Genomic DNA, 13,069 nt, shown 5'->3' on the forward strand with positions numbered 1-13,069 from the left:
GTATATATATACTGTATATATACTGTGTATATATATATATATATATATATATATATATATATATACAATTCGCCTTTCTCACTCATCTCCTTCAAACTAGCATATATACAACAGTTCCTTACAACCACTGAGTATCCTACAGAAACCAGCCATTAGAATCAACCATAATGTCAGTTTTTATGAGCACATAATCCCAAAGTTCTTAAAATCTAGAATTCTTAAGTTAGAAGATATGGTAGAATTTAAAATTACTCCAATTATGTTTAAGGCATCAAATAAACTGTTACCTAAGCACACACAGAACATGTTTTTTGAAAGGAAAGGGTGATGCAACTTAAGGAGTTACTCAAACTTAAGGATTCATAGCATATGCACAACAAGTAAGAGTTTTTGTATTTTAATTCATGGTAAATGAATTAAAATGGTAAATGGTGTAAAATTATAGAACAAGTTAAATGAGGAGTTCAAACAAAGTCAAAATTCAATAGTTTAAAAGGAAATATAAGGACATCATTTTTCACAAGACAGAAATAAGTGTGAGAACACAAATTTGAATATGTAAATTGAGGCCAACACATATGATTGTGTACATATTTAGACATATATAAACCCAGATAAAATGGAAAATTAATTAACCTATGTTTATTTTCTAGTTTGATTCAATAATGAGGGTCCATATGAAAATATGGCATGAGTTTATGGGGAAGGAGTATTTTGCTTCTTCCTACTCCTTTTTGAGCATGTTAAAATTATTGTGGAACAAAAAATATCTCGCATTCCTTGTTCATGTGTGTGATTTTATACTATCAAGTTCAAAATAAAAAATAAGTAAATAGATAGAAAGACAGAGAGATATAGATATAGATGTATATGTACAGTATGTCCAACAGGTTCTTATTTCAGATTAAAAAAAAAAAATATTGTACTTTACATTTCATCTAGGTTGGGTAATTTTATTTAAAGGGTGCCCTGACAGTCAATGCAACACAAACAGAAACTACAGAAACTAGATCACTGAGAAAATGTGGAACCTATGCAAATACAAATATGACAAATCCAAAATAAAATGTTCATCATGTTAAACAATCTGTCAACTGTGTACGTGCATGGCAAAGTCAATACACATAATTTGTTCCTCTAATTTAAAAAAATATATGGTATGAACAATTCATAAACACATCAATCAGCCTTGTGTTACCAGGTGTGTGAAGAACATAAACATCACTGTTCATCTTCCTCTCAATAAATGATCTGATTATCATAAAATGAAATTATTTAATCAAATCAAAAAGTGAAACTCAGCTGGAAGCCTTGAGATGGTTGTGAATCAAAACTCACTTAAAAGTTTAGGTGATATTCATACAGACAGTTGGGTTTGGGCAAGTCCTTCAACAGCTGCGACACACAGACAGATACAGCCAATCATGGGCTACAACTGTAGCATCATCGTCCCTGAATCAGGGACAATGATGACAGCATCCTGCCAAAGCTAAAGAGCTACTCGTTTCTTCATTTGAAAGTAAATGTCTTTCATTTGAAAATCATTTAACTCAATCCAATCACATTTAATTCAACTATTGAGATAAATTAGCATTTCATTGGTATTCTACATGATGTGATGTAGCTGTATATCTGGTCAAATACTACTGTTACAGTACAGGAATAGTCAGACTAAGTTTGTAAAAAAAAATTAAAAGAGTGAATGACAGTAAAATACTCACAGATATATACATCAAAAGTCCAAAACTTGACCAAAGCTGCCAAAAATCAATTTTTAAGATGGAACACTCCCACTCTTCACACAACAGAAAATATTTACAAGACTGAATCTGTTGAAGAGTGAAAAAGTAGCAAACTTATCAAATAAAAATCATCACACAGGACCCGAATCTCTCTGCTCCAATCAGGCCAACCGGAAGGAGATTTATTCAGCACATCTGTGTACTCATTACAAGATTCATTACAGAAGGTCTGCTCCTTTTTAATGGTCACAGGGCCTTTTATAGGATTTTATATATACTGGTGTCTATTTGGATGTTTTATAAAATGGCATCCTTTTCTTCCACTTGTGCAGATCTCTTGGCTCATTTCATGCTGGATTCCTATGAGTGTGTTCAGGAACTGTCCACAGCTGAGGCATTTCAATACTTAGTTGCAAATGTTATTTCATATCTCTTCCTGACTTTTCAGGCCTGGGATATTTCGTATCACACAAACACATTCTTTCCAGATCAGAATGACCTTGGACATTACACTGACCAAAACCGCACAAACATCATAATTATTCCTGTAAAAATCCATTTCATAAGCAGCAGGTCAGTGATAAGTTCACATTGTGATAACAGGTAAACGACATAATTTATATGTCCTTTCCTGCTGAATCATATAAAACAGTTAATCATGATAATGATAGCTATAATTTTACATTTGTCATATTTTGCATAATTCTGTAATAAATGTTCATAATAATTATTAAAAACAGGCAAGTCAAAGCTATTGTTTCAACTAGTCACAATCTATGTGTTAAACCTCACAACTTTGTTGCTGATATTTACAACTCCTACCTACTAGTTATTCCAAGTATGCCATACATATCCAGACTAGTGATTCTTCAATTTAGACGCTCCTTCTGTAACACACACAGAAATGCAACAGTGCTGTTTTGTAGTCCTGAGGGTTCAAGGCCAGTGACACATTACCTCCTAAGAGGACAGGGAGGGAGGGACAAAGCATCGGGTTCAGGGTCTAAGTTTGAATGTGTTGAACTGCATGTTTCACTGCCAGCCCAACTGGGGATGTAGTCCTGGCTGGAGAGAGAAGGGGTTTCCAGGACCAGGATGGTAGTTGGGTTGAGGAGGAAAGTTTTCTAGTGCAGATGTAGGATGAGCCTGAAACACAAGAAAGTAGCTGAGTTTTTATAACAGTCATTTAAAATGATAGTCAAATACTTTTGACCATCAGCTGGATGCATAAATACTTCAGCATACTGTTTTTATGGAACATGCCTGAAGTAGAGCAGACGGCATCGACGGGTTGTGGAGGCCGCTGAGAGCAGCAGCGGAGGCAGAGGGAGGGAAGCCTGGTACTGGAGGGAAGGAGAGCAAGCCAGGGAATCCGCTACCTCCAGGAGCCTGGAGCGCGCCGCTCAAACTGGAATGCATAAATACTTCATGAGTGCTTGATGGGAAAAGCTTGCAATTTCCTCAGAAGTGTTATAGCTGAACTCTATTATAGTGTGTTAAAGTTTTTTTAACCATGTTTTATTTTCTATCACATAAACACAGCTTAATAATAATACACAGACTCCACCTGTGTGTAATTTATAAATGTGCAATATGAAAACTTAGCGCCGATCAATATCTAATGCTGTTATGGCTGTTTACCGGTATTGTATATATATTTCCCTTTTAACATGAAGGAAAAAACATAACCAGACTACTGACATTAATTCTCCGCTTCAGTGAAACAACCCTCAATCTGCACTGCATCGTTTCACTAAAAGTTTCAGCTGTGTTTAAGAGTTATGAGTTTTCCAGCCACATAGTATAATTTTATAACACAAACAAGTAGCTATAAATATATCAAATATGACTAAAAAGAAATTTGACTTTGCAATTGCCTTAGAATTCGGCCTCTGTCTCTTTAAAAAGTTTCTGCTCTTTCTGAAACTCTGCATCCAGAACGTCACCACATTTATATTCCTCTATCAAGCATTTACAAGTGTTCATTGGACCACTGGACAAAAGGTTCATATAATAAGCACAGCAAAGTTCCACTAGGTGTTTGCCATTTTGCTGCTGCTAGTTTGAAGGAGATGAGTGAGAAAGGCGAATGGGAAGAGTGCTTGGTTCCCCCAGGGATTTTACAAACCCGAATGGATACCAAGGGAGGTTTAAAGATTTCTCAAATATGCATGAAAAATTTGAAGTAAACACTCTAGGTATGTTTCTGATGAGGGAATATCATTATAACATGATGTAAACCTATCTTTTCCCCAATTAGATCATGAATTACAATGCAACCATAACATTTTTATATGATGGGATAATGTGGTATTTTTGAATACTGATAATAGTAGTACATTTGTTTTCCTTTTAGTTTTTTTTATATTAATTGCTGGCTTCTATTCTCTCTCTCCTGAGGGAACACCTGCCCTTTCAGCACATGAAATGGCATCAAAAGGTTACGCTTCTGCCTCCGAGATTAAAAATAACTGGCAGTCATTATTCTGCCGAGCTGGCAAAGAACATAGACAAAGTCTACACTTGAAATCCTAGAGTAAAAGCACAAGAGGAGTTTGCACAGAATAGGGGAAGCATTAGGTTCGTCATGCACAACAGCGGTGGAAAATTAATAGGCAGGATTTATGATACCCGTGCGTTTTGACTTTACAAGCAAGTGGAAATCAATGTCACATTTTTCCACTCATTGTGTGGTAATTCTACCCGCTGTTTACTGTGCTGTGTCATTATTAGAAAAAGAATGGATGAAAAAGCAAATATAACCGCCATTCAAAGTCTGAATCCTGAACTTTATGTTTGTTTAAACTAAATGAACTTAATGGCGTATTACCTGGCAAACTGAATAAGATTATTACACTCATATGACATAATGAACATATTCTAGTTTGGTGTAGGCCAGTCAGAGATTATCGCAGTATGATTAAAAGTAATAGGCTTTTAATGTTTTACTGTTTTTACACAAACAACAATATATAATGTGATCCAAATGCTTTTATTTCAATATTCATAGCTACTGTTGTTAAATGAAAATCATTTTTATGAGAACTTTGAGTTAAATAATGTAATTTTTGTGATGATTAACATGAAGTGAACACAAAGCATCTTGACGTCATTTCTGGGCACTCCGTCTTGGAATGGATGAAAGATGAAGCAACTTTTGAATATTTTATTTTACAGAGAAGACCAGCAATGTTTTAAGCATAGAGCATGTAAGCATCATGGCGCATGCAAGCACCAGGGGCTTTACAGTGTTGGCTGGGACACAATACTCATAATGTTTGCCTTTCCTCTAGGATTACAATTTACCTGTAATTATAATGCCTTTAGCTTTACTTAAAACATAAGAATAAAAGAATATTCTGCTTACTCCAGCAATTGTTAGGTCATCTCAATAAAAATACTTTAAACCTCAAAAAATGGATGATGTAAAATTTTAAATCTTTAAAATATATATGAGTACTATGAATCTGCTCCAGCAGGGAATTTGTCCTCTATACACTCTGTGTAACAAGTGTGTGAGCCTTATTTCAGTCAGCAGACTGGACGTAAAACTGTAAATTTAAATTGTATTTTGTTAAAACCTTGGTATACCTTTAACAACCCAAAATATTGTAGTGTGAACATCTGAGCAAAAATCAAGTTCACATACCCTGGCTGGAAATTGGAGCTGAAGGCAGATGCAAACCCTGGTAACACTGGTGATGAAGAGGGAACCCCAACTGCGGCTGCCTGCAGCGGGGCCACAGATGCAACTGAGGATGGAGTGGCTCCTGATAGGCCCATGAATGAAGGCAACACAGGGCTCCTGGTGCCACCCCCACCTGATACAGCCAGTCCAGGAAAGCTTGTGGGGTTAGGCCCAGGAGAAAGGCCTGGGAATATAGAAGGGGCAGAGGTGAGGCCTAGAGCAAAAGGTGAAGCTACAGAGGGAGCAGCGCCAGAGGCTAAGCCCTGGTAGACAGAAGATGGTGGATGGTTGGTGGAGGGAGGCACTGTAGGCACTGATGTAGGAATGGTGGCAGAGGGAAGAGAAGAAGACAGCGCCGGAAAAGGGGACAGACCTGGATAATGAGTTGCAGCAGGGCTGGCAGATATTGCTTGTAGGCCAGTGATAGCAACCTGAGTAGGGAGAGACACTTGAGGAGAACCTGAGGGGTGTGTCAGGCCCAAAGAACGTGCAAGGGCAGCCTGAGCCGAACTAGGTGTCACCAGTGGGCTGACCGACGGCGTACCAGAGCGTGATGTGCCCTTAAAGGCTGAGGGTACGGGGCTGTTACTGCCACTGTTGCTGCCCCCAGAATGTCTGTTCAGGTTTCCAGCCACAACACCCTGTGTTTGAGCCTGGCCTGGGTGGACAGGGGAGGGTTTTGGACTGGGTCCCGGGGTGGAACAGTTTGGGATAACTGGAGTAGAAGATCCAGGAGTGAGAGGGGAAGAGGTATAACTTCGGATCACCGAACCAGATGGGTTACCTCCTTGTGGGTGCATGCCGGAGAAGCTGGGCCCTGACTGCTGGTCCGTAGACTGGGAATAGGCCCTCTGCTGAGCTGAACCGATGGAATTTGACTGCGACTGGGAGTCTTGGCCACTACGGGAGGCAGCAGGGGTCCCTGGTCGAGAAAGGCCATGGAAGGGGGAAGAGGAAAAACCCCCATTGCTTGGAACAGGAGTTCCACAAGGAGTCCCCGAGGGGGTGTGGGCTTTAATGACAGACGAAGGTGTAGGTGTAACTTGACCACTGGGGGTATGCGGTCCAGCTTTGATCACAGATGGAGATGGAGCTGGGGAAGGAGAGGGGGCATTCAAGTTGTGGGAAGGTACCATCCCAGGAAAAACTGGTGTAATTGGGGTGGTTGGGGGAGGTGGCTGAGAAGGTGAAGCCTGAGGTGGGGCAGGGTTGGAAGGAGTGGACCCATGAGGAATGAGAAGTGGCCCACTGTTAACTCCAGGTGTGGTGTTCTGTGGATTCCCAGGTTTGGTGTAACCTGAAAATAACATAGAGGTTGTCAAAAATTATATTCAATTTATAATTAAGATCTCTGAAAAATAACTATTGTCAATTATGTTGTGATATATTTAATTAAGATTAAAATATGCCAAATCATTTGCATAATGTGTATAAAAGAAGAGAAAAACAAGGAGGAATAGCAAAGAAGCATTCCTACATGCAGCTTTTTATGGGTATTTGAAATAATAGTTTTAAAAGGCATCTCCATCTTACTTTTGGGGAAATGTCTGCATCATGATTTCAGGTTGGTTTGTGCTTAAATTAACTTTTATCACAGCTAATAACTTTTCTCATCTGTGGTTTTAACCTTAAATGCTTCAGTTAAACCAAATGAGAGAAATTTGGTAGCAAGAGATCTCCCCAAAGGGTTTGGAGAATATACAGCTGTATTTTCAAGAACGTTGGAATGTCTTGTTAAATCGAAATAAAAGCAAAGCCATCACTGAACTCTTCAAATCTCCCACTACTCTTATGCAGGGAATGGGCAGTCTATTTTAAATGTCATTAAGTGAGAAGCGGGATCTTGAAAAACACCAACAGTGCATGTCCAAACTGACTGATCATCAGCTGTTAACTTTTGATTATGAAACAAAATTACAAACTAGAGCAGTCAAAAAATAAAAAACTTGTTTCTTTTATTTGCCATTATACTTTATCATCATTACTTGATTATATCAAAAGTGTCATTTCATTGAAATACAGGATCTCAAACCTTTATCTTTTGCATCTCACAAAACAGACCAACTGTTTTGGAAACCCAGCTGTAGTTCCATTATAAAAAATAATATTGCAATTAAAAAAAAACTACCCCAAGCAATGAATGTTAAATGGAAATAGAAAGGATACTTGTAGAGAGTAAACTATTAAGTGTCCAAGTTTAAATCTTTAAATATCCTTTTGTCTTTAGAATCCCAAACCTATTCTCACAAGAAAAAATGTATACTCTGACCGGATAACAGAAATACCTCTGATATTCTGCAAGGCACAGAATCTGAAAATGGAGCACTGTAGCCAAAATGCTTCCTCTTTTGTGTTTGTGTGTGTGAGCCTTGATATTTCCTTAATGGTGCTTTCAAAACCTAACATAACTAATGTTCCATCCATCCATTTTCTAACACCCTGGTTGGGAGGGGCGCTGGTGCTTATCTCCAGCTAACGTTCCGGGTGAGAGGCAGGGTCACCCTGGACAGGTCGCCAATCTGTCGCAGACATCACTAATGTTGCAGTACATATAATTAAAGACAATTCAAAATAAATCCATTTGCTTACAAGACGCATACATTTTCTACTCAAAAATTCTGACTCAGACTCACGGATGTTTTGGGACATTTAATTACATGTATATGTTTCTGAAATTATGAAACAGCAATGTTGGAAGTCGGGCTTCCTATTTAACAATGTGGTAAAGGTTTTTTTGACATCTGAACAATCTTGAATAAGCTTAGCTCCAAAGCACTTCAGTAATCTTACAATGAAGTCTTAGGATGGCAGTTTGTCATCATTAATATGTTTAATATGTTTGCAAAAAAAATAGGAGTGTTTTTACCATCTAAACAGTTTTAGAACTACAAATCAAGTTAAAAACTGTGAAGGTTCTGGCTTTGATTTGCAGTCAAAGCCAGAAACACTACAGAGGATTTTTTTTTCATACTATATATTATCATATATTTTTATAATCACTTTTATTATTTCTGTTATAGCCATAAATGCTCTAGAATGTTATCTAGTATAAGATATTACTGATCCATCCCTAGTATTTACCCACAATATATAGATAAGAACAATGTCATAATAATAGTAAAAACTTGTTGCAATTTGTAGTATTTTTCTGGTCAATCAATGTGCTCCAACCAAAGTTAAACTGAAATCAGTTCCCTGATAAACTGAAGAAGCAACAGGTGAGCCACATGCCAGCAAGGTAAGCTGCAAGCTTCAGAAAGAGTCTAGGCACAACTTGCCTTAAAGGAATCATACCTGCTATTTTGTGAGAAGAGTGGTAGGGGGGAGGGGGCACGTTGGCTGTTATGACCCCTCCCACAGAAACAAGGCCTGCGTTGTTGTACGCACCTAAGTAGCAGTTGCAGATATTAAAGTTGTCTGCATTACAAGTGTGACACAAACTTACAGAATAAGCTTCCAAATGGACCAGAATCAATACAAGAGTAACAGTCAGAAAACACACCGTGTGACTGCATTCTGTTTTTAAATTACAGGTAGGCTGCATGATGTTCAAAGTAATTCTAAAGTAGGTTACACTGAAGAGACGTGTGCTTTGCTTTGTTGTTTCTTACTTGGTGCGATGGTGGCATGAGGCCGGCAAGGTGGGATAGGGTAAGGAACAGGTCGATGAGGGTTGTAAGTTGAGGGAAACTAAAAACAAAAAACAAAAAAATTAAACACTTATAAAAGTCTATAATACAAACCAAACCTTGTACTGTATGATGCACTTTATTGAGATTCTGGTTTGAAATTGTGGCAACCTTCAGAAGTCACCAAATTGGTAAATACTGTAGCGTATTAGGTGTTGCAAAACAGTTTATTTTAATGGGGTTTTTTTATGTTTGTTCAATACAAATGCCCACATTTTTTCGATTTGTAAAAAAAAAAACAAAGTCTAAAAACCCATTGTCCTATCCCTACTACTTCACACACATACTACTTCACAATTATTCACAACCTTGTGTTGATAAGTGTCTAAAAATTCACAATAAAATACATAGAATTTTGTAAATGCAATGTGACAGATTGAAAGTTCCAGCATACTTTGTGATGCACTGAAAATAGAAGTCAGGTGATCTCCTTTATTTAAAAAAATGAAACAAAGTTGAAAAAAATATATATATTTTTTTCAATTTTGGAATTTCGACGAATTTCGGCATATCGTCATAGGTCCATATCAATCCCCACAAATCTTACATCATACAGACGTCCAGTAAAAATAATAAAAAGAAGGTGTGTCTTTTTAGGGCTCTCATCAATTGTTAGCTCAGGCAACATAGGTTTTGAACATGAAAACTTGTTGCGCAATCAGATTTCACCGCATTAGAAAATGTGTTGTATTCTGACACATATACATACATACACACATCTCATTATCAGCTCTGGACTTACAGGTTTGAAAGGTCCTATAATCCTGGAAGCAATTCCTTTCCCCTCCATACTGTTGGAGCCATCTTCTTTTTTCTCACTGTCTTTTTTAATTGGAAGGATTCCCTGAGATTAGAAGCAAAATCTGTCATTTCAAAACGATCATTCTTAAGAAAAGCATAAACATTCAACCTCAGACAAACAGATTTCTGAGGCTGAATGAGGTTGAAAGAAGAGGTAAAAGAAGTTTACCTCTTCTTTTTAATGTATAATTAATCCAATCAAAAAATTTAATCAGCAAGAGTGTTTCATATCAATGGCATTTTATAACAATCTCCATATGTGAGGAAAAACAAAACAAGACTATACTGTGCATTGAGAAGATTGTAGCAGAACTGCTGTCACTTAAGTTTAATATAAATACAGACATTTCATATAAATTATATGCAAATAAGTTAGTTATTAAATGTTGTTTATACTCACAGGAAAAGTGCCAGTGACCAAGCTGGGCCTGCCTTTAGGGTATGGATTTCCCGGAATCATTCCACAGGATGAGATCATGGCTACAGGAGCCTTGCAACCAACCTTACAAACCTAACAAGACAAAGACATGCGTTTTTGATTCAATTTTTGATTTAATATTTTTAAAATGATAAATTACCTAACTCATTTAGCTCTCAAAGCATCTACCACTTTTCTTCTTAAAACAAGTAATTCTTGTATAAACTGTTTTGTTTTTTATTTATCTCTGTACTCACCTGCTCTAATATCCTGCGAGCGCGCTTCTTCTCGGATGCGTGTATCCGGAACAGATCCTCCACCGGTCGATAATTCTGAGCATCCAAAATATTCCTGTATGGAAACAGACATGCCTACTGATAAACCATCAAACAACTAAAAAAATCACACTAATTTACAAACGACATTTGATCACATTAAATGTCATTTTAAACTGTACTCACAAAGCTATTAATTCCAGGACAACAAGTCTATCCTTGGAGAAAGTGAAGCAGTTCAGAATGTTTGCAACTTTGGTTGTAGGGATTGCAACCATTTTCTAAAGAAAACAGAAAGAGGAACAGATACAATATTATGTCTCCATTTTGTAAAGAGTTTTTAAGACATGCCTTGCTACCCTGGTGATGAGAGATTGCTATAGTAGAGGGAGCACTGCGACCATGCGGGATGTGAGGCTGATCAGTGAAAATGAGTGGCACAGCCTGATTTAGTCAAAAGTGCTCCTACTTACATGCTGCAGTGCTTTAACTGCTTTGATCTGCGGTTCTGCCCATGAGAAGTACTTCAGGATTTCCATCACCTGCACACATTAAGTAGCTTATTAGAACTAATGAAGTTAAAGAGAGCTCTGCAACAACAAAACAAAAAAATATAATACTTTCTGTGAAAAATAATGCTTTGCAAAGTATTCATACCACAGGAACTTTAGCACATTTTGTTACAACTACAACCTAAATGGATTCTGTTAATTCATTCAGGTTGTAGTTGATTATGTGAAATGGAAACTGTGAAATGGTTTTCAAACTTTCTAACAAATGTCTGAAATGGCTGGAGTGTTACATATTTATCCCTCCCTCGGTCAATGGGTCAATCCTTTTTAGAACCAACTTTAACTATTACCATAGCTCCATGTCATTAGGGCATTTCTGTACCAACTTTACACATCAACTGAACCTTTTGCCCATTCTTTGCAAAAATAGCTCATGCTCAGTCAGATTGGATGCAGTAATGTCCAAGTGTTACCACAGATTCTCAGTTGGATTCACATCTCTGTCATTCTAACATATACATATAATTTAGCATCTGAATGATCTCTAACAGGCCTTCTTCTACAGTTGTCATGTATTTAGCCACATTTACCTTCCCAATTTTTCTGACTAGATTCCTTATCCCTACAGAGGAAAAGCACATCTTGATGACACTACCACTACAATGTTTTACGATAGGGATGGTGCGTTAAGGGTGACATGAGGCCAGAAGGTTTTTCTGGTTTTATCTGACCAGAGCACATTCTTCCACGTGTTTACTCTCTCCTACATTGCATGTGTCAAAGTTGAAACTGGAGTTCGACTGTCTATCGTTTTGCTACTCTTCCATAATGGAGATTAACTGTGCTGGGGCCCGAGAGCTTAGGTAAATGGCCACATCTTGGTAAGTTTGCAATCATGCAATATTGTTTCTATGTTTAGATTATGTATTAACTTGTCTCCTGAAATGTTCAAAGCTTAAGATATTGTTTAAGCCATTTATATTCTGCTTTAAACTTTTCCACAACTCTTTCCTCTATGTGGTTTAATCTGTTTCTTAATGCTGTTTGTTCCCTGACAAACCTCTCAAATCTTTAAACAACATCACCCTATATCCATCCTATTAAGATCAGCCTGCCAGTAAAATACAACACAAAGTGTATGAGAATAAGTAACTATGGCATACTCAAAAAGACGAAGGAGTCTGGGCGGTACCCTACCTGCTCACTGGAGAAATATCCATGAACCTGCTCTATGGCTCTGATCCGCTGGTCCGTAAGGACGCACTGAAAGAACGTAGACAGTAAACAATATTGTAGACGAAGTAATAACAATTACAAATCAGACAGACATTTAATACCTTTCTTATCTCATCCAAGACGATGTCAAACGATTTCTTATCCATGTTTGATTATTTGTTATTGATTACAATAAAACTACAAAGGTCAATGTAATATTTAAAATACAAGTGAGGTCAAAGAAAATAAAAGGCATTCGGATACGATTAGGTTAAAATCTATTTTCTGTTCCTCGACTTGTAATATAAACTCATTTTTTACTAAAACCAAGATTTAAGACATTATACGAGTGCAGTGAAATATTTAATAATCGCATGGTTAAAGTACTCCTTAAGTAACTTAGCTCTTGGACAGTAAACAATGACTTCCAAATGGGAGATATGTCTGCATTGCAGAACCAAATGTGGCTGTAGCTAACAACAAGCTAGCGTGCTACAGTTATTCAAATCGAGACGACGACGCGACAAAAAGACACAATAAAAAATACTCAAACAAATATGCGACCGGTCGTACAGTCAAGTTTGGTTCAAACAGGCTCGTAATAAAATGTCAACCGTTGCAAGCACATTTACAGAAATCGTTAAAATCTGAATGAAGAGTGCAAGAAACGGCACAAGTTCAGCTAGCTGGCGCTGCTGACAGCTGGCGCTAGGACGTCAACAACGAAAG

General features: G+C 37.4%; 1 protein-coding gene across 2 annotated transcripts; it reads right to left on the minus strand.

The window, feature by feature from the left end:
* Positions 1 to 918: 918 nt before the first annotated feature.
* On the minus strand, positions 919 to 13,055 carry proser1 (proline and serine rich 1). Of its 2 annotated transcripts, XM_028030957.1 has the most exons (12): positions 12,463 to 13,055; positions 12,323 to 12,388; positions 11,087 to 11,155; positions 10,800 to 10,894; positions 10,596 to 10,689; positions 10,321 to 10,431; positions 9,862 to 9,963; positions 9,042 to 9,120; positions 8,725 to 8,817; positions 5,392 to 6,727; positions 3,006 to 3,150; positions 919 to 2,888 (listed from the first exon to the last, which is right to left on the minus strand). In XM_028030957.1, the coding sequence occupies exons 1-12, from the start codon at positions 12,505 to 12,507 to the stop codon at positions 2,775 to 2,777; spliced, it is 2,349 nt and encodes a 782-aa protein (XP_027886758.1). In that variant the 5' UTR covers positions 12,508 to 13,055; the 3' UTR covers positions 919 to 2,774. The 2 variants fall into 2 exon arrangements, with proteins under 2 accessions (XP_027886758.1, XP_027886759.1); XM_028030958.1 differs by lacking the exon at positions 8,725 to 8,817.
* Between the last annotated feature and the right edge of the window lie 14 nt (positions 13,056 to 13,069).

The sequence above is a fragment of the Xiphophorus couchianus genome, chromosome 11 (genome assembly GCF_001444195.1).
Source record: "Xiphophorus couchianus chromosome 11, X_couchianus-1.0, whole genome shotgun sequence".
Lineage (NCBI taxonomy): Eukaryota > Metazoa > Chordata > Actinopteri > Cyprinodontiformes > Poeciliidae > Xiphophorus > Xiphophorus couchianus.